This window comes from Tursiops truncatus, chromosome 15 (assembly GCF_011762595.2).
Source record: "Tursiops truncatus isolate mTurTru1 chromosome 15, mTurTru1.mat.Y, whole genome shotgun sequence".
NCBI lineage: Eukaryota > Metazoa > Chordata > Mammalia > Artiodactyla > Delphinidae > Tursiops > Tursiops truncatus.
Genome location: NC_047048.1, coordinates 25,442,820 through 25,468,881, shown reverse-complemented (window position 1 = coordinate 25,468,881; position 26,062 = coordinate 25,442,820). Strand labels below are relative to the sequence as shown.

Sequence of the window (26,062 nt, the reverse complement as noted above, 5' to 3'; positions counted from 1 at the left end):
ACAGATGAAAAACAACCCTGTTTCTAGCGTTTTGTTTTTTTCACAGTACCAAAAAATATGCTTCTCTTTAGAGATTTTTTTCTCTCCTTTTCATTCTAGTTGAGTATCTCTGAACACAGTACTAACTAAAAATATAAAAAGGAAACAAAATAATAGTGGATTTTAAAATTGCTTTTTATAATAAAGATAATATCCTTTATAATAAAGATAAAATAAAATAAAATAAAGATCAGACACATTTTGTTTGACATTGCTTGGCATTCTTTCAAGTCCAGAGCTGTGCCTGGTGTCAATAAGTAAATGCAGTAAATAAAAATGTTATCAATCATACTAAATGGAAGGCTAATGAAAAGTTTAGTGTTTTGAAATAATAAATTATGATGGTAGAATTTAAGCAAGAGAAACCCAGCTTTCTGCTCATTAATATCTGAAAGCTACAAGGAAAACATTGAATAGAGAGAAAAAAGTTTTAATTAAAGTATACCAAAATTTCCCTTTCATTTTTTTAAGGTTTTATCCAATAACAAACCCATTTACCTAAACACCTATTCCTGAAGAGGAGTTTAATGATAATCATTTCAATATCTTCTCCCTTTTATTTTTAATGGAAAAATGAAGGAAATTGAAAATCAACTGGTTTAAATGATTTAATGTCATGTAGTCAGTACTGATAGCTCATCAACTTGTGGTTCAGCTAATCTTTAAACTGGGGTGATTATTCTCTGCCCAGAAACCTCACAGAATGGTGAGGCTCTGGAAAGTGTCAAGGGGGTGCAAATGATTTATTAGCATTTGGGGCCAGGATGGAAGTTTCCTAAAAGACACTTTGATACTTAACCCCATTGATGTAAGTGGTAGTTCCCTTTTGCATCTCTGAGCTTCTTTCAGGAAGTAGCAAGGAGTCGAAGTAGAATTAAAGGTCATTCTTAACCATGGCAGGGATGCAGGAGGGATTCTATGACTGGTTGGAGGCCTCAAAGCAGCTAAGATCTCTGCCTGTAGCATTGTGCTGAAGAACACCAGTGTAGGAGTCAAACAGACCCAGCTTTGAAGTCTGATTTGTTATTAATTGTGAAACCTTGGGCAATGCATTTAACTTCCTGCACCCTTTTCTCAGCTTTAAAATGAGGACCATAAAAGTGCTTTCCTGTGGTTCTCATCATCTGGGTCTCAGCTCCATTGTCACCTGGTAGAGTGGCTTTCCCTGACATTCTATCTGCAAGGACCCCTCCCCAGCCCCTTTCTATCATATGACTTTGCTTTAGTCATAGCACTTATTAGCATCTGACATTATTTCACTGTTTCTGTTTGCTGATTTAGTGTCCTTTCTTAGTACTATAAGCCCTTTGAGGACAGGTGTCTTGTTTGACATTTATTTTGATATAAGTGAGTGCTCAATAAATATTCGTTGGTGAACATCAAGAAGTTAGCATTATGCCTGACCTAGATAACCAATTGAAAAATCATGATCACTACATAGATTGTACTTAACTATGTGCTTAGGCACTGTCCTAAACGTTTTGCAAATGCCAAGTTGACTCATTTCGTCTCTGCATAACCCCATTTTATAGATGAGGAAAGTAAGTCACAGAGAGAATAACTTGCCCAAGATCACACAGCTACTAAGGGACAGAGCAAGGATTCAAAGCCAGGCTCGAAAACAATCTCCTGTAAAGGAGTTTTGCTGCCTTTGAAGAAGATAATGATGTGAAAATTGTTATATTGGTTGTGGGACTTCCCTGGCAGTCCAGTGGTTAAGACTTTGCCTTCCAATGCAGGGGGCGTGTGGGTTCCGGGTTGGGGTTCCATCCCTGGTGGGGGAGCTAAGATTCCCACATGCCTCCCAGCCAAAAAACCGAACATAACATAGAAGCAATATTATAACAAATTCAATAAAGGTGTTAAAAATGGTCCACATCAAAAGGTCTTAAAAAAAAAGAAAATTTTATATTGGTTGTAAAGTTGTGGGGAGGACCTGGGGCATTGCTTATCCTCACTGGACCTAGATCTTTGTCCTATCTGCTTTGGGGAAAAGCCAAGAACAGGAAAATGCAACCGGTGTCAAGGGGAGGGAGTCATATTTTCTTGAAGTGCGTGGCGCGCAAATCCCAGCCCGTCCCCCCGGTGTCCAGGGAGCACCCTTTAGCCTCCAAGGCGGGCCAGAACCCTGCCCAGCAGCGGGAGCCTCCCAGGGCCCCTCCCGCCAGCCCGCCCAGGGCCGCCGCGTGGCCATGCCGCGCCCGGGCCCTGGGAAAAAAGTTTCCAAAAGGCGCTGCTCGGCGCTGATTGGCCGAGGCAGACGCGGTCCCGTAGCGCGGCAGCCAATGGGCGGCGCCGGCCGCGGGCGCGGGCGCGGGGGCGGGGGCGGGCGCGGGGGCGGGGGCTGGAGGCCCGGGGCGCACCGCCCCCAGCCGCTGCCGCAGCCGTCGCCGTCGCGGTTCCTCACAGCCGGAGCCGGGTAAGTGCGGAGCTGCGGCCCCCGGGGTGGGGACTTCCTGGGGACTGCCAGCGCCACCGCCACCGCCACGGCCGCCGGGAAACTCTTCTGCCCGCCCCGGCGCCCGCCACGCTCTCGGGACCCCGGGCCGCCGCCGTGCAGGGGCCCTGGCGCGCCCCTCACTTGCGCGTCGCTTCCCGGGTGCTGGGCTCGAAAATTGCGCTTCCCTGGAGCCTGCCTTCTTAACTTTGTGCCTTCACACCCTCGAGTCCCTCGCGCCTGGTTCCTCACCCTTGCCAGCTTGCTTTCTCTTTCTGCGCTCGCCTCTCTCCGACCCCGCTGCCCTCCCCCTCCGTCCTAGACTTCCTCGGTCCTTCTGCTCTCCACGTCCCGGGTCCCCGCAGCCCGGCCGCTCTGCCCTCCTGTTCCCTCCCACCCCGACTCCCCTGGTCTCCCTTCTCGCTCAGTTTTCTGCCCTTCAGTCCTCGTCATTGCCTTCTGCTGCCCCCCACCGCCCCTCATTCCTCGTAGCCCCCCCTCCCGCCCACGTCCCCACCCACCTCCACCCTCGGTGCAGGCCTCTTTCCAAAAACCTCCCTCCTCCTTGGCACTTCCCTCCCTTTGGGAACGTGTTTGGAACGGTCTTCCTCCCTCCGCTTTCCTCAGATCTCTGTTGCAGGATGGTTCAGATTTCCCCTGACAGCACTTTGGGGAAGGATTGGATAAAGGATGAAAACGCTTATTTTACAGCTTGAATGCGGTGGCTGGGCTCACCTGCCTCTGAGGTCATAGGAAACCCCGCCATCACCTTGATACTGCTTTTTGGGGAAGCTACATTATCTTCTCCAGTCATCTCAAGTTCGCTGTCTCCCGAGGGCTCGACCTTCCCGGATTTCTTTGTCCAGGGTTTTATCATGTTGTGCCCCTCTCTACCTTTAGGCCCCTTTTAACTTCCTTTCTAAAGAAACGACCTTTGCAACACGCGCCGGACAGAAATTTCTCATTTTCTGTGCGAGTTTTGTTCATGTATTCTAGGATAGGATGGCATTTTAGGACATGGGTAAGGTACTTTGAAGAGTAATTGGATCCCAGCGACTCCCAGAGCCCCTTGTTATCTGACCCCAGCGTTGGTATTTAACCATTTTTGAAACTTAAAAATGTAGATGATCTATGCTCCTGAAGTGTCAGAGGCCTCTGATTGGTATATTTCATCCCATTTGGTTAATAGTTTCTTAACTTGGCTTATTCTGTTAGGATGTGATTTTTGTTTCCAGAGTGTGTTCTTTTGCTTTAGAACGTGTGAGCCCAGAGAGATTACACTCTGCTTCCTCACAAGATAATTCCCTAACACGAGCATGCCTGCATGTGGAAAGTTTGTGCCTGCAACTGGTACTATGTTTGTACCTAATCCTGACACAGGTGCTTTGTGTCTGCCTCGCTCAGCAGTGCCCAGCACTTAGTAGGTGTTGGGAAATGTTTGAAAAGGAATGGAGGAGGGGAACGCCTCCGTAGGAAAAGCTCCTTCCTTGGCCTCTTGGTTCAAGAAAGTAAAAATTATCCTTGGACAGGATAATTTGTTTTCTTTTCGTCCAAGTTTAAGCTTCTTAAAATTTCAAAAGCAATATGTGCTTACTGCAAAAAACAGTATATATCTTAGAGAAGCGTCAGGTACATGTTCGAATCTCAGTGTCTGCCTTACCCCCATACTGGTATATCCTTACAGACTCTTCTATTTGTATACTCAGAGGGAGATACATTTGCAAACAAAAATGACACTTTCTTAACATATCATAAACTTTCTTCCATATCAGTACATTTACTACTACTTTTTTTTTTTTTTTTTTTTTTTGTGGTACGCGGGCCTCTTATTGTTGTGGCCTCTCCCGTTGCGGAGCACAGGCTCCGGACGCACAGGTTCAGCGGCCATGGCTCACGGGCCTAGCCGCTCCGTGGCGTGTGGGATCTTCCCAGACCGGGGAACGAATCCGTGTCCCCTGCATCGGCAGGCGGACTCTCAACCACTGCGCCACCAGGGAAGCCCAGTATATTTACTTCTTAACTGCACCATTTTCTGATCAGTCCTCTGTCAACAGTTAAGTTCCTCCAGTTTTCTCCTCAGTCAATGATGGTGTACACCCTTGAGCATATGTCCTTGCATGCCTAGTGAGGTATTCTGGTAGGTAGGTCATTAAAGACTTTGAAAGCACCGAGACAGAAGTCAGACCTGCTGACTCTTGACTGATTTTGCCCCAGTAATGTCACTTCTGCAAAATGCAAAGCCTGCGTCATAACGTAGAAGCCGTGGGAGCATGTGCCAGTCTCTGGCAGTTTCTTTCTTTTTCTCCCTTTCCCTTCTGCTCTTCCATGTGTTTTGATTGGGAGGGATTGGGGTTGGGGTGGAGAAGGGCCGTTAATTCCTGATGGTTTATATATGTGTGTTGCTCCTGACCAGCTGTGCTGGCTTTCTTCACTCAGAGGAGAGCTGAGAAAGGCTTTGTTTTTTCTAGAGTTTTGAAATCAAAGGTGTGTGTCTCAAGTGTGTTTTCAGACTTTCCTGTTAGGTTTGATCATGGAAAATAGCCGCCCCCCAAAAACTTGCTGAAACACTTTTGTAAGAGTAATAGATCTAAGTTATCCAAAATAGAAAATAAGTACTTACTGGACCACTTGATCCCAGTTTTTGCATGCTGTAGCACATACATTTGAGGTACCCATCAGGTTTGTCCACAGAGCTACTGGGGCATGACGGCATCATGGTGTATTGAGAACGCAAGTTAGGAAGACATATCCCTGTGGATCGGATGCAATAAATGAATGCAGTATCCACTTTTAAGAGAGTGGGTACAAAGTTGTGTATGCTGTGACCAAGCATTAACACCTGCCTGACACAGTGCCTTTCAAAAGACTGCATGGACCAAGGAGTGAAACTGACCTCCAGTCTATTGGCAACCCCAGGGAGATCTGGAATTTGAATTCAAAGACTCCCTTGCACTTGGGTCTGGTTTGCCACTCCGTTTGCCACACCTATGCAGATGGCCAAGGCATACAATGTTTCTGCTTTAGCTTCCTAAGAAACCAGGTGATTGCCTTGCCTACCTACCCCTTACAGTTAAGCAGCTTAAAGAGGGTCAAGTTGTTTGGAAATAATGTATTAAATGCCTAACACACCACAACTAGAAGGTGATGATAAAATTTAGTAAATAATGCTGGAAAAGGGGAACCTTTGCCAGTTGTCTTACCTGCTATCTGTGGCAGGGAGTAATGCACATTAGAACTTTCTGAGACATTTTCAAATGGCCAAAAAAAAAGTCAGGTTTTTAAGTATGCTGTTTCATAAGAAAGTGAGGTTCAGCTGTTACTTCTTTCCTCTTAGCCTCTAGCATAGTTTTTCTCTTCCCTAGGGGTGTTTTTAAAATGCAGGGGCTGTAATTAGAGCCACAGTGGAAGCGCCTCCTAAAACATCTCAATTTCATTTCTTTACTGAGGCTTAAGTTATAAGCCTCACTGGCTGTGATAAAGAGCCCTTTTCTAAAACTCATCTGTCGTAAGATTGCAGGTTGAAGGTTATTAAACTCCAGTAACTGTATCAGATACTCCTTATCATGTACACCTGGGGAGGGGGTAGTTTCCAACATGGCACCCTGTCCTCCAGCCCCTTCCCATTAATGAGATGCCACTCAGGTGCCGAGGGAGAAAGGTTTTCCCCATCCTGTTAAGTATCTTAGGGATTTACAGAAGTAAACTATAAACTAGCCTGCAGAGGGTCTCTTGCTTTTTTTCCTTAACCTCACATCCCCTTCCAGCGAGTGGCTAGTCTCTATCTTTCCCTGTGTTCGTTCCTTCCACAGGCATTTATTGAAAGCCTGTTATATGCCAGGCACTGTTCAAGGAATTGGGAATAAAAAAGTAAGATGGTGAAGGTCCCTGTGCTCAAAACTGACATTCCAGTGGGGGAAGATAAAACAAAAACAAAACTCATAAAGTGATGAAATAAAACAAAGCAGGGGTTAATATGACAGTGAAGGGCTGGAGGAGGTATTTGGTGGGATGTTCCGATAAGGTCTCTCTGGGGAAGACAGTTCAGCTGTGATCTGAACAGCAAGAAGGAAATCTGCTAGCAGAGATCTGAGGGAAGAGCATTCCAGGCAGAGAAAACAGCCAGTTCAAAGACCCTGAGTGGGAGCAAGCTTGATGTGTTCAAGGAACAGAAAGAAGGCAGTGTGGCTGCAGCGTAAGCGAGTGAGGGGTAGGGCTGTAGGAAATGTTTAGAGAAGTAGGCAGGGACTCCTTACGTTGAACTTGGACGTGATCTGTTTCCAAACATCAGGAAAAGTCAGTGTACATTCATTTTTCCTAGTTCCTCACTTTCTCACCCTCCTGTACACAGAATTCCTCCCATACCGTGCATTTGAGACTGTCCTCAATATGATCATTAATGGCCACACAGCACTCAGTTACAGTTGCATGGGCTCTGGTCTCTTAACGCTATAGACATTGGTTTGGTGACCCCATACTAGATGAGCTCTGGGCTCATTAAAGCTTGCGGCTTGAGCAAGGATTACCAGAATTAGGTTTACCCTTACCTGTCACCATGGTAATTACTGTTATTTACACTCTAGGTGCTCTATCCTTTGTACTTTCAGCAAACAAGATCTTTCACTCCAAACGTTAATTAGGCTTCTCTTGTAGCAGAAATCCAGACCTAACTGGTCCAACCAAGAAAGGGAGTTGATTATCTCTCCTAACCTTAAATCAGGAATGACTGGACCCAGGTGTCCCAATGATACTGTCAGGACCCAGTCTCTCCACTTCTTGGCCCTGCTTTCCTTTGTTTTGGCTTCATTCTCAGGCAGGCTCCTCCCTTGTGATAGCAAGATGACCACCACGAACCCTAATGGAAAGAGTTTCTTCTCCTCCCCCCCCCCCCGCGCTTTATGGAGATATAATTGACATATAACGTTGTGTAAGTTTAAGGTGTAGCATGTGATGGTTTGAGCCGTATATTTTGTGAAATAATTACTACAGTAAGGTCAGTTAACAACTCCAGAGAGTTTCTTTCTTGATAGCTCTGCGAAAGGCCTGGGCCTGGACACTCATTGGCTCAGCTTGGGTTACGTGCACCCCTGAGCCAATCATTGGCTCAGTTTGGATCAGGCTGATCCTTGTCATTGGTTCAGCTTGGGTTAGGCCCACCTCTGAGCCCGTTACCGATGATGCTGGAGGCATGAGTAGTCACATGCTTTCTCCCAGATGCAGAAGATGATGTCAAGTCCATCTGAGCCCCATGGAAGGAGTGTAGAATTGATTTCCCCAAGGGAATGTTGGGGTGCTGTTACAGAAAGATGGAAGAAGGAATGATGGACTGGAAAAAAAAAAATCAAATTAACAATTTTCTACTCCATCCAGCTTCTCTGCTCTAGTCAAGCTTTCGGAGAAGCTCTGTTCCCCAGAAGGGAGTGGGTGGGGACGTGGCATGTTTTCTCTGAATTAGGGAAGGGAGAGAAATTTGGAGGAAGAGGTGTGAATACAGGTCCTAACAAATGTAGAGTTATCAGTAAGTACTGTGCTCGGATGTAGGTATCATTGTTCAGTTTCTACCAGGGATAAAGAAGTTGGTGATTGTGTCCATGTCAGCACTGACATATTTAGTGGAATTATTTGTATATTTAGCCAGATACACAGCTTGTTAGTTATGTCTTGCAGATTGAGGGGTTGTGTTCATTCTGTTGTCCCCAGAGACAGAACCATGAGCTAGCTTGAGGGGAAGAAGGGACTTCGGAGAGATCTCATTTGGATTCCTAATGACCTTTTGAGAAGCTCAGAGTCTTAAATAAATTGAGAAAATAAGCTGTTACATTGAGAGGCTTTATCAGCCGGGAGTCCATAGACTGATAACTGTTAATAGAAATTTGTTCCCTAACCTCTGCTCTGGATAGCTCAGAATCCTGAGTCCAGGCCCTTATCATCACTTCCCTCTGGCTACTGTCTAATGTGTCTCCTTTTCTTCTCATACCCAGTTCTCCAAAATGCCACCTACTTCCTCTTCCTCACCTCCTAATTACTCCTCCACCCTGTTTATCCCTCCTCCCTGTGTTGAAACCATTCTTGCTCACATCACCAGTGACCGACATTTTGCCAAGTCTTGTGGGTGGATATTTCCCAGTCCTTACCTTACCAGCTTCTCTGTTGCATCTTGGATATTGTGGAACGTTCTCTTTTTTCCCCTTGAAACCGTCTACTCCCGGGACAGCTCACTCTTTTGGTTCTCATCTCTCTCACTTGTTTCTCCTCTGTCTCTGATCACTGTTTCTCTTCCCAGCTTTCAGACACTGGCACTCCTCAGAGATCCATAAATAGTTCTCAGTCAATTATCTCGTGGTTCTGTCACAAGAAAAAAGGAAGAACCAGCTACAAACTCATGATTCTTAAATTTGTATTGTTAGCCTGGACTTCACCCCGAGTTTCAGATCCAGTGTTGCATCTCGGTGTATCACAGGCACGTCCAATTAAAAATGTCCCAAGCTGGGTTCAGTATCCCCTCACCCTAAAGACTTTTCCTTCTGATTCTCTGTCTCTGGTGATGGGGATGGTGGTGGCACCTGGTTGCCCACGTTAGAACCCGTGAGACATCCTCCCCTCTCCTCCCCTCCCCCCCCAAATGTAATAAATCAGCAAGTCCTGGTAGGTTTTTTTTTTTTAGTACATTTATTTATTTTATTTTTGGCTGCGTTGGGTCTTCTTTGCTGCACGCGGGCTTTCTCTAGTTGTGGCGAGCTTAGTTCCCGTGCGTGGGCTTCTCATTGGGGTGGCTTCTCTTGTTGCGGAGCACGGGCTCTAGGCGCACGGGCTTCAGTAGTTGTGGCTCATGGGCTGTAGAATGCAGGCTCAGTAGTTGTGGCGCACGGGCTTATTTGTTCTGCAGCATGTGGGATCTTCCCGGACCAGGGCTTGAACCCGCATCCCCTGCATTGGCAGGCAGATTCTTAACCACTGCGCCACCAGGGAAGCCCACTGGTAGGTTTATCCATGGAATGTAATGTGCAGGTGGGCTGTATTTTGTCTGGGTTTAGTTTGAGTTTTTTGGCAATGTTTTTTGCCACATTTAATCCAACATAAAGTCTAGGAATTTTTTTTTCCCCATTAAAGATCAGCTGTTTGACCAGATGTGGGTAATAATTTTAAAACTTTCTCTTCTAGACATCATGAGACAAGAATAGTAATCTTTTCCCCTGTTTTCACAATGGAGGACTCGGGAAAGACTTTCAGCTCCGAGGAGGAAGAAGCTAACTATTGGAAAAACCTGGCTATGACCTACAAGCAGAGGTCAGTTCTCCAAAGTTCACCTTGCTTTTTCTTCCCATAGTGATGGCAGCAACCATTTATTGTGGGCCTACTATGTGCCAGGCACTGTGAAGGGCTTAACATACATCATCTCAGTTAAATCTCAACACTGTTCCATGGAGAAACCATTCTCACTCCATTTTACAAATGAGGAAACTGAGCCTCAGTGAAAGCAAGTCAACTTGCCCAAGGTCAGACAGCCAGGGGAATAGCAGAGCTGGAATTTGAACCCCAAAGCCTAGGGTCCTAATCAAACGGCTGTGCTACTTCCCAGCTTATTTTCTGGCAGGGTTTTATCAGCTCCTGGATGCTGTATCTGGTCTGCCCTTCGTGTGTGGGGAAAGAACTCCCTATGCCTAGCAAAATGGGTTGTTACAGATCTTTAAATTTGAAACCAGTGTTTCAGTGCCCATATCTGGGAGCTGTGTGTGTGTGTGTGTGTGTGTGTGTGTGTGTGTGTGTGTGTGTTTAACGTTGTTTCTTTTTATTTCTCATGGACTCTTGTAATCTACCCAGGGAGGTCTTATTCCGGCTCCTCTAATTTCTTTATGCTTAGTTTGATTTAAAGAGAATTTAGGCTTGGTGGTAAAAAAAAAAAAAAAAGATATCCCTTGACTTTTAAGGATTGAGAAGGTAGAATTGGGCGTTTGGGATATGGGGCAGGGACCCATGATAGTGGTGTGATGAGTGAGCATTTGTATTATGTCCAGTTTCTACTTGCAAATAAATCAGAGAATACACAATCCGAAGTGTGCTTACTACATGTTGGGCTCCAAAAAGTACAAGTGGAATGAATGCGTGGAGAGTGAATTGGTTAAGAAAGGGCTATGGAGTCAGGCACACCTGGGGGCAGGCCCAAGCTCTGTTTCTGACTTGTTTGACCTCGAGACAAGTCACCTCATCTTCTCATCTGTATAATGAGGACAATGACAGTTTCTGCCTCAAAAGGCAGTTGAATAAAGAGCTGATACATGTATAACAGCAGCATGTAAGCGCTCAGTAAATGATCAGCTAACATCTGGGAATTCTGTAGGGCAGAGAACACGCAAGAGGAACTCCGAGAATTCCAGGAGGGAAGCCGAGAATATGAAGCTGAATTGGAGACACAGCTGCAACAAATTGAAAGCAGGAACAGGGACCTGCTGTCAGAAAACAACCGCCTTCGCATGGAGCTGGAAACCATCAAGGTGAGGGGGTGAGAGGAGACGCATGCAGGTGTGGATGGTGCCCAGCGTTGTGACTAGAAAAGGGAGCCTGCAGACTTGGCCCCGGGCTCACTCCCACCCCCAGGCCTGCCGGGCGTGTGTGACACTTGAACTCTTTATGCCCCTGATGGAGGCGCTCTGTGAGAGGCAGGTCTCACACATGTCCCACGGCCATTCTTGGCTGTTGGTGACAATCCTGCAAGGCACATGGAAGGTAGACCCTTCTAGAGTATGGAGTGTCTCTGGAATTGCTGATTGTGATAAGGCCTAGGGTTATGCTGTCCAGAATTGTCGCCCCTAGCCACGTGCGGCTGCTGACATTTAAGTTAATTAAAATAACTAGAAATTTAATTCCTCAATCATACTAGCCAATATTTCAAGTGCTCAAAGGCCACACATCTCTAGTGGGTGTCATTGTGGGACAGAGAGGCTGTAGAATGTCTCCATCATCATGGAAAGTCCTGTTGGACAGAGCAGATTCCTCAACCTGGGCACTGTTGACATTTGAAGGTAGCTACATGATTCTCTTGTGGGGGCCGAGTTTCACACTGTGGGCTGTTTAACAGCATCCTGGTCTCCACCCACTAGATACCAGTAGCACCCCCTCCCCCAGGTTGTGACAACCAAAAATATCTGCAGACATTGCCAAGTATCTGGAGAACCACTTCTCTGCAGGGTAAAGAATGCCTTTCTGTAGAGCTTAGCAGATGATCACAAAGTATAACTCTGTGGCCTAGGGACAGCTCTCAGCCCTCACTGCCAGGCAGGGTCACCTGGCCAGCTTCATAAATGTCAGACAGGCCTGGACCCACCCCGCCCTGAGATTCCCATTCTCAGGAAGTCTAGGTGGGGCCCCAGCATGTCTGCATGTCTTGTTTTTTTTTCTTTTTAAAACAAAGCTCCTCGTATATTTTGATGAGCCACTGGGAGAACTAGCCAAGGCCCTGCAGTGTGAGTCCAGGGCTAGGTGTGATGCACGGTGGAAGGAGATGTGTCCCTTGCCCTCTGGAAGCTTTGCAGGGAAGACAAACCTGACAGCCAGAAACACTTAGTGAAAAGATGCTCAGTTATGTGGTACTGACCATGAGATCCTCCTGAGAGAGATTTGCACGGGTTGTAGACAGCATCATGGAAGAGGTGGGAGGGACTTGAGCTGGTGTTTGAAGGTGTGTGTGTGTGTGTGTGTGTGTGTGTGTGTCTGTCTAGCCAGCAACTTGGCGTACAAGGGTTTGATGAAGAGTTAATATGGAACTGCCACAGACACGGGCCAGAATGACTGTCAAGTGGACCTTGGGAATCTGGCTTTCCTAGCACATGGGAGAAAGCGGGGCCAGCACATGGATTGGGGATCAAGGGGTGAGGAGTAGCAGAGGAAGGACCACACAGACCGTAGAAACTGAGCAGTGGACTCTTAAGCTTTTACGGCATAGACCACAGAGCCCAAGCTGGCCACCCACAGGTCAGTCTGGCCCATAGATGTTGTTTGCTTAAGCCTTTAGTGGTTTTCACTTAACATTGTATCATGAAAGTTTTCAAGCACACAGTAGGGTTGAAAGAATTTTCCAGTGAACACCTGTATCCACCACCTGGGCTCTACCGATGACCTTTGCCGTACTTACATACTTTATTATATATCTGTCCATCCATCAATCTATCTTCCCAATGCATTTCAAGGTGAGTCACCAACATCTCTACACTTCCCTGTAAATACTGCAGTAGGCTGTTAACTAGAGGTGAGGGTTTGCTTACAGTTTGTTCTTTTGATAGTAAAATTTATATCTTTAGTATCAACATTCAGAGTTGTGAGGCTTCTTGTAAAAACTTAGATTTCCGACTTCCTTTGATCTTCCTTTGGTGGACCTGGCTACCCCAGGCCGGCCTTCTTCCACACCGGCAAAAAGCTGAGTTGTGGTTGCTTAGACAGAGCAAGGCTTCTCCAGTTTGCCCCAGTCCCCACTTCTGTCCTTTCCCCCCCAACTCTTGACACCGGGGACTGAGTGTCTTTTGCTGCTTACACGTGGCCCACGTCACTCATTTTGTTAACAGCCTGGCCCCTGCCCTAGGCACTGGGGAATCTTTACAGCCCTTACACTGAAGGGGGCTCAGGGATGGGAAGACTAGTGGTATGAACCATCGTTTGGAGGGGGTAGGAGGATGTGCTGACTAAATATCATGCAGTTGCTAAGTAATTAACCACTTGAAAACTGAGCCATTGAACCGGCAGAAGACCTCTTCATTACAACCACATGGTAGGTTCATGAGACACAGTGTGTGGAGCAGGCGAGGAAACAGAACTACCTTGGAGTGAAGAACTGCCCCCAGCATATATTTCTGTCACCTAAGAGGAAAGTCTTCAACTGAGTCAGACTCCTTGACAGTGGCTTATTCATTGCAAGTTGAATAAAAACGCTTGTAAGGGATCCAACAGAGCATCTATTGATGCCTCCATCAGCTGACAGTTTATTATAATTAGCCCCAAATGAAAGCGCAACAGCTTTTCATGTCCCCAAGTTCAAAGGACAACATTTGAATCCTTATGCTGGTGGACAAGCCCAGTAACTGCGTCTTCTTGGAACCTGTGTTGGAACTTAGGTTAGTGACCTAGGATCCTGTACCCTCCTGTTTTATTTGGGGAGGCACCCAAATCAAGGGTGGGAAGCCGTCAGAGCCACGCCTGGGAATTCGCCCGTGCCTGGGCCTGGTCTGCCCCTGCTTGTCTGAGCCAAGACACTTCCTGTGCTCGTAGCCAGGAAACAGTATCAGAGGAGACAGAGCAGCGTAAGGATGTGACACCCCTCCCTGTCCTCGCCTTGTAAATAATCTGCCTGTTCTGTGGACCTTCTTCTTTCACCATGGCTCTGGCCACGCCTCTCTGGCCTGGTCACCATTACATCACTCTCCCCAGCGCCTCCAGACTGTTTCTAGCAACAGCTTTGTTTACTCGACTGACTCAAGAAGAGGAGTTGGCCTGTTTTTCTAACTTTCTAATTAGACTTGGGCCTTTCCTGTGGGAAGTGAGTGTTTCCTTTCATGTTTGTAGATGAAGGAAAGGTGGTAAGGGTGTTTGATGATGGAAAGTAATTAGAGAGAGGAGCCAGAGCCGGAGTGACTGAGTGAGTGAGTGTGTGTGTGTGTGTGTGTGTGTGTGTGTGTGCGCGCGTGCGTGCATGTGTGCGTGCGTGCGTGCACGTGTACATGTGCTCAGTTCCCGTGTGACCTGGATGGAAGTGGTTGAGGGCAGTTTAGCATAGTAGTTCTAAGAGCGCAAGCCCAGGTGGCCGGGATGGATCTTGGCCCGGTCACGTGCTTCCAGTTGACTTTGGGCTGATGAAGTGACTGAGCCTCAGTTCCCATGTCTCTGAAATGGCGTTAAATGAGGCAACAAAAACAGCGTCCTGAGCCCAGAGGCTGGTGCAGAGTAGACCTGCAGCAAATGTTAGCTGCCATAGCTGGGCAGCAGCAGGTTGTTGAGGCGTCATCTGGGCTGTGCCTTGCCTTGGAAAGCACCAGCTAGATCACACTAAACTTTTTTTGGTAAAAACAACAGTTTTGTTTTTTTCCTTCTTCCCTTCCCTCCTGCCTCCCTTTCCCTCCCTCCCTTCTCTCTCTCCCTCCTCAGAGGCCCAGAAGTTCCTAACTCCCCCATGCCACAGGGAGAGTGTCCTGGGTCACAAAGTCAGAACAGTTGTCAAACTGAGTCCATGATGTCCTGATCTGACTGTGAGGCACAGGCAACGAAGTCATTGTGATTCCTGCTATTCTGTCTGTAATCCAGGGATATCATGTGAAGTGCATCGGTTTTGCCCTTGTGGATCAGGCTTGGAGAGGTTTATGAGGCTTTCTGTGGCTGTGGACACCTTGCACAAAATGATTCCTTTGAAGGTAGTTGGGGGCTGCTTGATGCCAGAGGCTGCAGGGACCAGTGTGGGAGGGGGCAGGGTATAAGATGCTCAGGAAGCACGCGGGACTTGACAGCTTGATGGCCCCCTGTTCCCCCCATCATCCCTCATTTGCTTAAGAGTCCATGTCTGTGGACAGAAGGTTCTCCTGACTGAGCTTAGGCTTGTCCTCTGGCATCCTGAGTGAGTGTGATGGGAAGGCTGGTCCCACAAAGATCCTAGAATAAGGGAGAGAGAAATCCCCTAAAGAAATTGGCGTGGGACTTCCCTGGTGGTGCAGTGGTTAAGAATCCGCCTGCTGGTGCAGGGGACACGGGTTCGAGCCCTGGTCCGGAAAGAATCCCACATGCTGTGGAGCACCTAAGCCTGTGAGCCACAGCTACTGAGCCTGCGCTCTAGAGCCCGCGAGCCACAACTACTGAAGCCCGCGCACTGCAACGAAGAGTAGCCCCTGCTCGCCGCAACTAGAGAAAGCCCACACGCAGCAACGAAGACCCAACAGCCAAAAATAAATAATAAAAATAAATTAATTGTAAAGAAATTGGCGTGCCGGTGGGGCTGTGCAGAGGGGGAGGAATGGATGCTCAGCAGCTAGGGACAACACACATTCACTGCAGCGGAGAGGGTTATGTCCCAGGATTAACCTTCGATGTCCTAAGGAGATGACAGGGAAGGGAGATAAACATCCTCGTCGGGAGTCTTAAATCATTCACTCAGTGTTGATTCTGTCCTTCAGGAGAAGTTTGAAACGCAGCATTCTGAAGGCTACCGGCAGATCTCAGCCTTAGAGGATGACCTTGCCCAGACAAAAGCCATTAAAGATCAACTTCAGAAATACATCAGAGAGCTGGAGCAAGCCAATGATGACCTGGAAAGAGCCAAACGGTACGTTGGGAAGGAGAAAAGAGGTTTGGGAGCCTTTTGTCTCTGGGTACCAGGCACTGTGCTGAGGGTAGAGAATTCAGCACTGAGCAGAGCCAGTGCCCTTGTGGGTCCTACAGCCTCATAGGAAATGGGCAACAGGCAGCAAGTGCTGCGAGTCCAGGGTGCTGTGGGAGCATGTAATTGATTGTATTAATTTGTCCATTGCTGGGAGAATATTAGGCAAGGCTTCCCAAAGGAAATGCCATTTAGGCTGAGACCGAGGGATGCCTAGGCATTTTCACTCTTCCTAGGGGAAGAGTGTGGAGTGAGAACATTCCAAGCAGAAGGACAAGCATGTGCTCAGTAAATAGGCCCTAAGATAGGACAGTATTTCTTAAACTGATGTTCTGAAGTTTAGCAGAATACTAACAATAATAAATAAATTATTGAATATCTACTCTGAGCCAGGCACTTAGTTTTTTCTTAAGAAAACTTTTTTTTAAAGATTTAGATATAAATTACATACAGCGATACACACAGATCTTAAGAAGTATACAGTTTCATCAGTGTGGACAACTGTGCACATGCCCCACACTCCTGTTGAGACACGGGCCCTTGGCACTGCACCCACAGCTCCTTGCATTCTTTTTTGCAGTTGCTTTAGGGACCCCAATACACACGCTCAAGTTTTCAGTCTACTTCATTAATAATGTACCAAATACAACGGCCTTGCAACCTTAAGAGTTTCACGTACCATCCTTGAACTTTATGTGATAGCCGTAATGCGAGAAGGTAAGAGAGTAAAAAGATAGCCTTTTATATTTACCCACAGATTTACAGTTTCTGGTTCATTCCTTCTTGAAGTTTCCCTCTGGTTATCATTTCCCTTCAGCTTGAAGAACTTCCCTTAGGGTTTCTTGTGGTGCAGGTCTGCTGATGGCGAATTCTTCTCGCTTTAGTTTATCTGAAAATGTCTTTCTTTTGCCTTCATTCTTAAAGGATATTTCCACTGGATGTGGAATTCCAGGTTGACAGGTGTTTTTTTCCTTTCAGCACGTTAAAGATGTTCTGCTGTCTTCTGGTCTCCTTGCTGGAGGTCAGAAGTTAGTGGTCATTTGAATAGTCACTCCCCTGTATATAATATGGTGTTTTTCTCTGACTGCTCTCAGAATTTCTCTTTATTTTTGGTTTTTAGCAGTTTGTGATGTGCCTAGATTTTGTATGTATTTATCCTGTTAGGGGTTTGCTGGACATTTTGGTCTGTAAATTTGTCTTTCGCCAAATTTAACTTTGGTCATTATTTCCTCAAAGATTTTTGCTGCGCTATTCTTTCTTTCCTGCCCTTCTGGGACACCAACTACACACATGTTGTGTCCCATGTCCTTTTGATATTGTCACACAGGTCTCTTAGGCTCTGTTCATATCTTTTCCTAATTTTGTTTGTCTTGGTTCCTCAAATTAGATCATTTCTATTGATCTGGTTTCAAGTTCACTGACTCCTTCTTCCCTCCTCCAATCTGCTGTTAAGCCAGTTCCAATAATGTTTTATTTTAGATATTTTAAGATCTAGAATTTCCTAGTCCTCTACTGATATTTCTTTGTTTGCATCCTTGAGATAGTTATAACAACTTTCTTTAAGATCCTTTTCTGCTAATTCTAACATCTGGGTTATCTCAGATGTTAGATGTTCCAGTGATTGCCTTTTCTACTGAGTTTGGGTCACATTTTCTTGCTTTTCATATGTCTAGTAATTTTGGATTATATTCTGGACATTATGAATGATGTGTTGCAGAAACTATGGATTCTGTTATGTTTCTAATTTGTTTGTTAAGTAGGCTGAACTCAAACTCCAAACTCTGTCTCCCTTTGATGAGTAGTAGGTGAAATCCGTTTGACGCTTTTAACGAGGCTGCTTCAAGTCTGCCATGCACATGCATGGTTCAGGGGTCAGCCAGAGGTGTGGGAAGAGTTATATATGCAGAATTTGGCATTCTGCCAAGGTGGTGGATTTTTATCACTGGAGCTATAGACACAAAGCTTATAAGATGCAGAATTCAGCCACTGCTGTTCCTTCTTCCAAGTGTTGTCTCTCTTCCAAGTGGTGTCTCCCTTCCGGTTTTTGCCAGTGCCTTCAGATCATTGTTTTTCTCGTTTCACCCCGAGTTTGTAGTTGTAATCTATAGGATGTTTGGTCTGATACAAGCTACCTTATTATTACCAGAAGTGGGACCTCCTTTTTTTTTTTTTAAATCAGTTTGTAAGAGTTCTTTGTGTATTTTTGCTGCTCATCTTTTGTCCCACATTGAAAAATATTTTTTACAAATAATCTTTTGTCTGTTGACTTTGTGGTATCAATTTTCATACAAATATTTTTCATTTTGGGGTCATCAATTATGTCTTTTTTTTTTTTTTCAATTATGTCTTTTATAGCTTCTAGGTTTCCAGACTTCACTAGGGACATCTCCTTGAGCGTTTGATTATGCGTGTATTCTCTTAATTTTTTTGCAAGATTTTTTAATTAATTGTTTTAACTTATGCTTTTAATCTACCTGGAATTTATTTTTGTACCTAGTATACGTGTCCCATTTTATTTTCATTAGGTAGATAGCCACTTGTGCCAGTACTATGTGTTAAACACTCCATCTTTTTTCCACTGAATTGAACGCACCTCTGTCATTTGTTAACCTGCCATACAGTTGTTCCTTGGTATCCATGGGGGATTGGTTCCAGAACCCTTGAGGATACTAAAATTTGTGGATGCTCAAATCCCTTGTATGAAATGGTGTAGCATTTGCATATAACCTATGTGCATCTTCCCATACACTTTAAATTATGTCTAATTATAATACCTAATACAATCTAAAATCTGTATAAATAGTTGCCAGTGAGTGGCAAATTCAAGTTTTGCTTTTTGGAACTTTCTGGATTTTTTTTTCCTGAATAATTTTGATTTGTAGTTGGTTGAGTCCAACCTACAGGTTGATATGCAACCTACAGATATGGAGGACTGACTGTATATTCTGGAATCTAATTCAGGATTCTTCTTTCTTTTTTGTCTAACGTGCAATTTGTGAATTACTACCAACACCATAATGACTTGGCTCCTGTGCCTTTGTAGTATTTTCTGATTTTTGGCAAGCCACTGGCTTACGATCATTTCTACCCATATATCATTGATGAAAGCAAGTCACACGGCCAAGCCCTGTCAAGGGGTGGGAAGGTACATTCCACCCACAATGAGGCCAAAGCAAGGGTGTGGCTACAGGGAGGATGAAGAATTGGGACCAATAATGCAGTCTATCACAAGGAGATAGTACATTCATGTGATTCAAAAATAATATACAAAGGGGTAGAGTTTTAAAATTCAAATTCAAATAGAAATTTGTATTATTTCCCCCGCCCCGTTCTTTTTCCCACAAAAGAGCATTCTGTATACAGAATATATGTACTATTGTACATCTTGCTTTGTCACGTAATAGGTTTTGGAGGTCATTCTGTAGTAGGACACAGAGGATTCTTTGTTGTTGGTTTTTTCCAAGTGCATAATATTTTATTGTATGGTTGGTATTGTATCATACATAATTATTTATCCATCCCCCCCACGGCTGGATATTTGCTGCATTTCCTTTCTTGTGCAGTGATAAGGGTTGCTGTAGTGAATGATATGCATTGCTTGCATAGATGGATATCTGTAGAATAAATTCCCAGAAGTGGAATTCTTGGGTCAAAGGATGTATGCATATGTTTTTTGATAGTTTTTGCCCAATTGTTCTCTACACTTGTACCAATTTCCATTCCCAGCACCTATGTGAGTAAGTCTCCATTTTCCAAATAGCTTCACTAAACAGTGTTTTTTAGACTTTGGATTTCTGCCAATTTAATAGGTGACAAAGAGGTACATTTCTGAAGTATGAGTGATCTTGAGTTCCTTTTCATATATTTAATAACTGTTTTATTTCTTTTTCTGTGAACTGTATCTTCTTGCCTGTTTTCATACTGGATTGCTGGTTGTTTTTTCTCATCAGTTTCTAGGAGATGTTTATATATTTGTTTATGATACAAATTGAAAATGTTAGGAATTTGTCATTTGTCTTCCATCTTTGTCTATTGCATATGTTACTATTGAAAGTTATTTGGATTTCTGTGTAGGCAAATTTATCTGCAGTCCCAGGTTTATAAAGCAATTAGCCTATGTTTTCGTCTTGTATTTTTATGTTTCCTTTCTTTCTTCCTCTCTCCTGAAGATGCATTGGATTCACATTTTAGCCAGATGCTGAATAGTTGAATATTAAAATCAGATGTGATAGAGACCCAAATCATCATTATAGAACAAATAAAGTTCTGGAATACTGAAGTTATATTAAAAAAAAACTTTATAACATTACAATTTCATTATAAAATTTTAATAGTTATATATGGAAAATTTGACAGTCTCCAGCAAGAATGGTAATTTCTCAGCACCATCAGCTATTTGCTTATTTTGGTCTCTCCAACTGTACATCCGTAAAACCAAATGACTCACTTTTAACTGAGGAAGGAGATGACCTTGTGAAAGGATAACCTTGAAAGACTCCAGGCCTAACTGAATTAACTAAAAAGTAAGTATATTCCTTAAAGGGTATTTTGTTTAATATGTGAATGCCAAGATGCCAAAAAGTTCAACGAAGATTAAAATTGATTTAATCTAATTTTTTAAAAAAGTGTCTATGTGGGCTTCCCTGGTGGCGCAGAGGTTGAGAGTCCGCCTGCCGATGCAGGGGACGCAGGTTCGTGCCCCAGTCTGGGAAGATCCCACATGCCGCGGAGCGGCTAGGCCTGTGAGCCATGGCCGCTGAGCCTGCGCGTCCGGAGGCTGTGCTCCGTAACGGGAGGGGCCATAACAGTGACAGGCCCGCGTACCGCAAAAAAAAAAAAAAAAAAAAAAAAAAAGTGTCTATGTGTTATTACATAGACACTTTTTTTTTTGTCTCTGCCACATGGCTTGTGTGATCCTAGTTCACCAACCAGGGATCGAATCCAGGCCCCTGCGGTGGAAGCACAGAGTCCTAAACAGTGGACTGCCAGGGAATTCCCTACATAGACTTTATTTTTAATTTTTTGTGGTAAAAAATTTGACATCAAATTTACACCTTAACCTTTTTTTTTTTTTTTTTTTTTTTTTTTTTTTGCGGTACACGGGCCTCTCACTATTGTGGCCTCTCCCGTTGTGGAGCACAGGCTCCGGATGCGCAGGCTCAGCGGCCATGGCTCACAGGCCCAGCCGCTCCACGGCATGTGGGATCTTCCCGGACCGGGGCACGAACCCGTGTCCCCTGCATTGGCAGGTGGACTCTCAACCACTATGCCACCAGGGAAGCCCACACCTTAACCATTTTTAAGTGTGCAGTTCAGTAGTATTATATGTATTCACATTATTGGCCAACAGCTCTTCAGAACTTTTTCATCTTGCAACATTGAAACTCTATACCCACTAAACATTCATTCCGCTCCCTGTTCCCTTCAGCCCTTGGTAATCACTTTTCTACTTTCTGTTTCTATGATTTTGACTACATTAGAAACTCCATATGAATGGAATCAAATAGGATGTGTCCTTTTGTGACTGGCTTCTTCTCTTAGCATAATGTCCTTGAGATTCGTCCGTGTTGTAGCATGTGATAGGATTTCCCTTTTTTAAGGCTGCGTAATATTTTTTTGCATGTATGTACTGCATTTTCTTTATCCATTTATCTGTCAGTGGACACTTGGGTTGCTTCCACCTGTTGGCTCTTGTGAATAATGCTGCAGTGAACAAGGGTGTACGGATACCTCTTTGAGATGCTGCTTTCAGTTCTTTTGGATATGTACCCAGAAGTGGGACTGCTGGGTCATACAGTAATTCCACTTTTAATTTTTTACAGAACCTCCATACAGTTTTCATAATGACACACCATTTTACATTCCCACCACATCCTCACCATCACTTGTTATTTTCTGTTCTTGGGATGGAGGCCGTTCTGATGGGTGTGAGGTGATACATAGACTTTTAAGTATTTATTGGCTCAAAAAGGATATGTTCTTAGTTATCTAACAGATGTATCTCTTAATATTCATATTTACTGAAAATCTCTTTTCCTGCTTAACTATTTTCAGGTCCTCATAACTGTCCATGAGATTAACAGCTTTCACAGTTTTTATGTATTGCAGCATTTTACTCTTATGATAATAAATATGCAAATACATCAGTTGGCAGAATTTCACCATATAAAGGACATAAAGCTTTTTCCACTCAGGGGACAACTAGGATGCTTACCTTTATTTGAAAGCAAATAGTCACATAGTAACAAAAAGTCTCTGTGCTGTGCCCTGCTGGTATTACTGACTCTGCCTGATTGTATACAGTCGGGGGTGGGGTGGGGGGGGAGGTGTCGTTCATCCACACAGGTTCAGGAATGCCAGAAATGCTGCTGAAGTTGGTTCTCTGGCATTCCAGAAGCCAGTAGTAGATTTTGACCAAATACCGAGTTTAAATTTTTGATCTAGTTGGAATTCATCTTTGGGTGTAGCATGAGGTGTGGATCCAACATTGATTTTTTCCAGGTGGCTACCTGGTAGTCCCCAGACCTAGAACTGAACCAACCATCTTTTCATCAATGATTCGTGATGCCACCTTTATCATAAATTAAATTCTCATATTTATTTGGATCTATTTCTGGACCTTTGGCTCTCCTTGGTCTGTCTGGTCTTATAACTGTTTCACTCTGCAGCACACTGTTCATTGCTGAGGCTTTAAAGAGCATGTTCTTTGTATCTAGGGGAGCTAGTGCCCCTGTCCTCTTCTTTTTCAGAGTTCTGGCCAATTTTTTCTTCCAGTTTTATTGAGATATAATTGACATATAGTACTGTATACGTTTAAGTGAATAGCACAATGATTTGACTTATATGCATCATAAACTGATTATTACAATAAGTTTCGTGAACGTGCATCACCTCATATAGACACAATATTAAAAAATGGAAAAAACTGTTTTCCTTGTGATGAGAACTCTTAGGATTTACTCTCTTAGCAACTTTCATACATAACATAGAGCAGTGTTCATTATAATTATCATGTTGTGCATTGCATCCCTAGTACTTGTTTATCTTTTAGCTAGAAGTTTGTACCTTTTGACCATCTTCATCCAGTTCCCCTTCCTCCTATCCCCCCATGTCTGTAACCACAAATCTGATCTCTTTTTTTTTAAACATCTTTATTGGGGTATAATTGCTTTACAATGGTATGTTAGTTTCTGCTTTATAACAAAGTGAATCAGTTATACATATGCATATGTTCCCATATTTCCTCCCTCTTGCGTCTCCCTCCCTCCCACGCTCCCCATCCCACCCCTCCAGGCGGTCACAAAGCACCGAGCTGATCTCCCTGTGCTATGCGGCTGCTTCCCACTAGCTATCTACCTTATGTTTAGTAGTGTATATATGTCCATGCCTCTCTCTCGCTTTGTCACAGCTCACCCTTCCCCCTCCCCATCTCCTCAAGTCCGTTCTCTAGTAGGTCTGTGGCTTTATTCCTGTCTTACCCCTAGGTTCTTCATGACATTTTTTTCCTTAAATTCCATATATATGTGTTAGCATATGGTGTTTGTCTTTCTCTTTCTGACTTACTTCACTCTGTATGACAGACTCTAGGTCTATCCACCTCAATACAAATAGCTCAATTTCGTTTCTTTTTATGGCTGAGTAATATTCCATTGTATATATGTGCCACATCTTTATCCATTCATCCGAAGATGGGCACTTAGGTTGTTTCCACCTCCGGGCTATTGTAAATAGAGCTGCAATGAACATTTTGGTACATGACTCTTTTTGAATTACGGTTTTCTCAGGGTATATGCCCAGTAGTGGGATTGCTGGGTCATATGGTAGTTCTATTTGTAGTTTTTTAAGGAACCTCCGTACTGTTCTCCATAGTGGCTGTACCAATTCACATTCCCACCAGCAGTGCTTTTTTTTGATGATGGCCATTCTGACTGGTGTGAGATGATATCTCATTGTAGTCTTGATTTTCATTTCTCTAATGATTAATGATGTTGAGCATTCTTTCATGTGTTTGTTGGCAGTCTGTATATCTTCTTTGGAGAAATGTCTATTTAGGTCTTCTGCCCATTTTTGGATTGGGTTGTTTTTTTGATACTGAGCTGCATGAGCTGCTTGTAAATTTTGGAAATTAATCCTTTGTCAGTTGCTTCATTTGCAAATATTTTCTCCCATTCTAAGGGTTGTCTTTTGGTCTTGTTTATGGTTTCCTTTGCTGTGCAAAAGCTTTGAAGTTTCATTAGGTCCCGTTTGTTTATTTTTGTTTTTATTTCCATTTCTCTAGGAGGTGGGTCAAAAAGGATCTTGCTGTGATTTATGTCATAGAGTGTTCTGCCTATGTTTTCCTCTAAGAGTTTGATAGTTTCTGGCCTTACATTTAGGTCTTTAATCCATTTTGAGCTTATTTTTGTGTATGGTGTTAGGGAGTGATCTAATCTCATACTTTTACATGTACCTGTGCAGTTTTCCCACCACCACTTATTGAAGAGGCTGTCCTTTCTCCACTGTATATTCCTGCCTCCTTTATCAAAGATAAGATGACCATATGTGCGTGGATTTATCTCTGGACTTTCTATCCTGTTCCATTGATCTATGTTTCTGTTTTTGTGCCAGTACCATACTGTCTTGATTACTGTAGCTTTGTAGTATAGTCTGAAGTCCAGGAGCCTGATTCCTCCAGCTCCGTTTTTCGTTCTCAAGATTGCTTTGGCTATTCAGAGTCTTTTGTGTTTCCATACAAATTGTGAAATTTTTTGTTCTAGTTCTGTGAAAAATGCCATTGGTAGTTTGATAGGGATTGCATTGAATCTGTAGATTGCTTTGGGTAGTAGAGTCATTTTCACAGTGTTGATTCTTCCAATCCAAGAACATGGTATATCTCTCCATCTATTTGTATCATCTTTAATTTCTTTCATCAGTGTCTTATAATTTTCTGCATACAGGTCTTTTGTCTCCTTAGGTAGGTTTATTCCTAGATATTTTATTCTTTTTGTTGCAATGGTAAATGGGAGTGTTTTCTTGATTTCACTTTCAGATTTTTCATCATTAGTGTATAGGAATGCCAGAGATTTCTGTGCATTAATTTTGTATCCTGCAACTTTACCAAATTCATTGATTAGCTCTAGTAGTTTTCTGGTAGCATCTTTAGGATTCTCTATGTATAGTATCATGTCATCTGCAAACAGTGACAGCTTTACTTCTTCTTTTCCGATTTGGATTCCTTTTATTTCCTTTTCTTCTCTGATTGCTGTGGCTAAAACTTCCAAAACTATGTTGAATAAGAGTGGTGAGAGTGGGCAACCTTGTCTTGTTCCTGATCTTAATGGAAATGCTTTCAGTTTTTCACCATTGGGGACGATGTTGGCTGTGGGTTTGTCATATATGGCCTTTATTATGTTGAGGAAAGTTCCCTCTATGCCTACTTTCTGCAGGGTTTTTATCAGAAATGGGTGTTGAATTTTGTCAAAAGTTTTCTCTGCATCTATTGAGATGATCATATGGTTTTTCTCCTTCAATTTGTTAATATGGTTTATCACATTGATTGATTTGCGTATATTGAAGAATCCTTGCATTCCTGGAATAAACCCCACTTGATCATGGTGTATGTTCCTTTTAATGTGCTGTTGGATTCTGTTTGCTAGTATTTTGTTGAGGATTTTTGCATCTGTGTTCATCAGTGGTATTGGCCTGTAGTTTTCTTTCTTTGTGACATCCTTGTCTGGTTTTGGTATCAAGGTGATGGTGGCCTCGTAGAAGGAGTTTGGGAGTGTTCCTCCCTCTGCTATATTTTGGAAGAGTTTGAGAAGGATGGGTGTTAGCTCTTCTCTAAATGTTTGATAGAATTCGCCTGTGAAGTCATCTGGTCCTGGGCTTTTGTTTGTTGGCAGATTTTTAATCACAGTTTCAATTTCAGTGCTTGTGATTGGTCTGTTCATATTTTCTATTTCTTCCTGATTCAGTCTTGGCAGGTTGTGCCTTTCTAAGAATTTGTCCATTTCTTCCAGGTTGTCCATTTTATTGGCATAGAGTTGCTTGTAGTAATCTCTCATGATCTTTTGTATTTCTGCAGTGTCAGTTGTTACTTCTCCTTTTTCATTTCTAATTCTATTGATTTGAGTCTTCTCCCTTTTTTTTTGATGAGTCTGGCTAATGGTTTATCAATTTTGTTTATCTTCTCAAAGAACCAGCTTTTAGTTTTATTGATCTTTGCTATCGTTTCCTTCATTTCTTTTTCATTTATTTCTGAT

At 43.7% G+C, this 26,062-nt stretch overlaps 1 protein-coding gene across 10 annotated transcripts in view; it reads left to right on the top strand.

The window, feature by feature from the left end:
* The first annotated feature begins 2,366 nt into the window (after positions 1-2,366).
* Positions 2,367-26,062, top strand: part of NDE1 (nudE neurodevelopment protein 1) — a 52,895-nt gene continuing 29,199 nt past the window's right edge. For 8 of the 10 annotated variants that reach the window (XR_012326098.1, XR_004522218.2, XR_012326097.1 and 5 more), the window contains exons 1-4: positions 2,367-2,458; positions 9,635-9,760; positions 10,812-10,965; positions 15,619-15,767. Coding sequence is in view for 4 of the 10 variants with exons in the window: in XM_019928638.3 (XP_019784197.1) it covers positions 9,678-9,760; positions 10,812-10,965; positions 15,619-15,767 (386 nt within the window). In the remaining 6 variants the exon portion in view is untranslated. Of the gene's footprint in view, positions 2,459-9,634; positions 9,761-10,811; positions 10,966-14,758; positions 14,866-15,618; positions 15,768-26,062 lie in introns of those variants that run through there. The other 2 variants (XM_073792273.1, XM_073792275.1) reach the window with 2 other exon arrangements.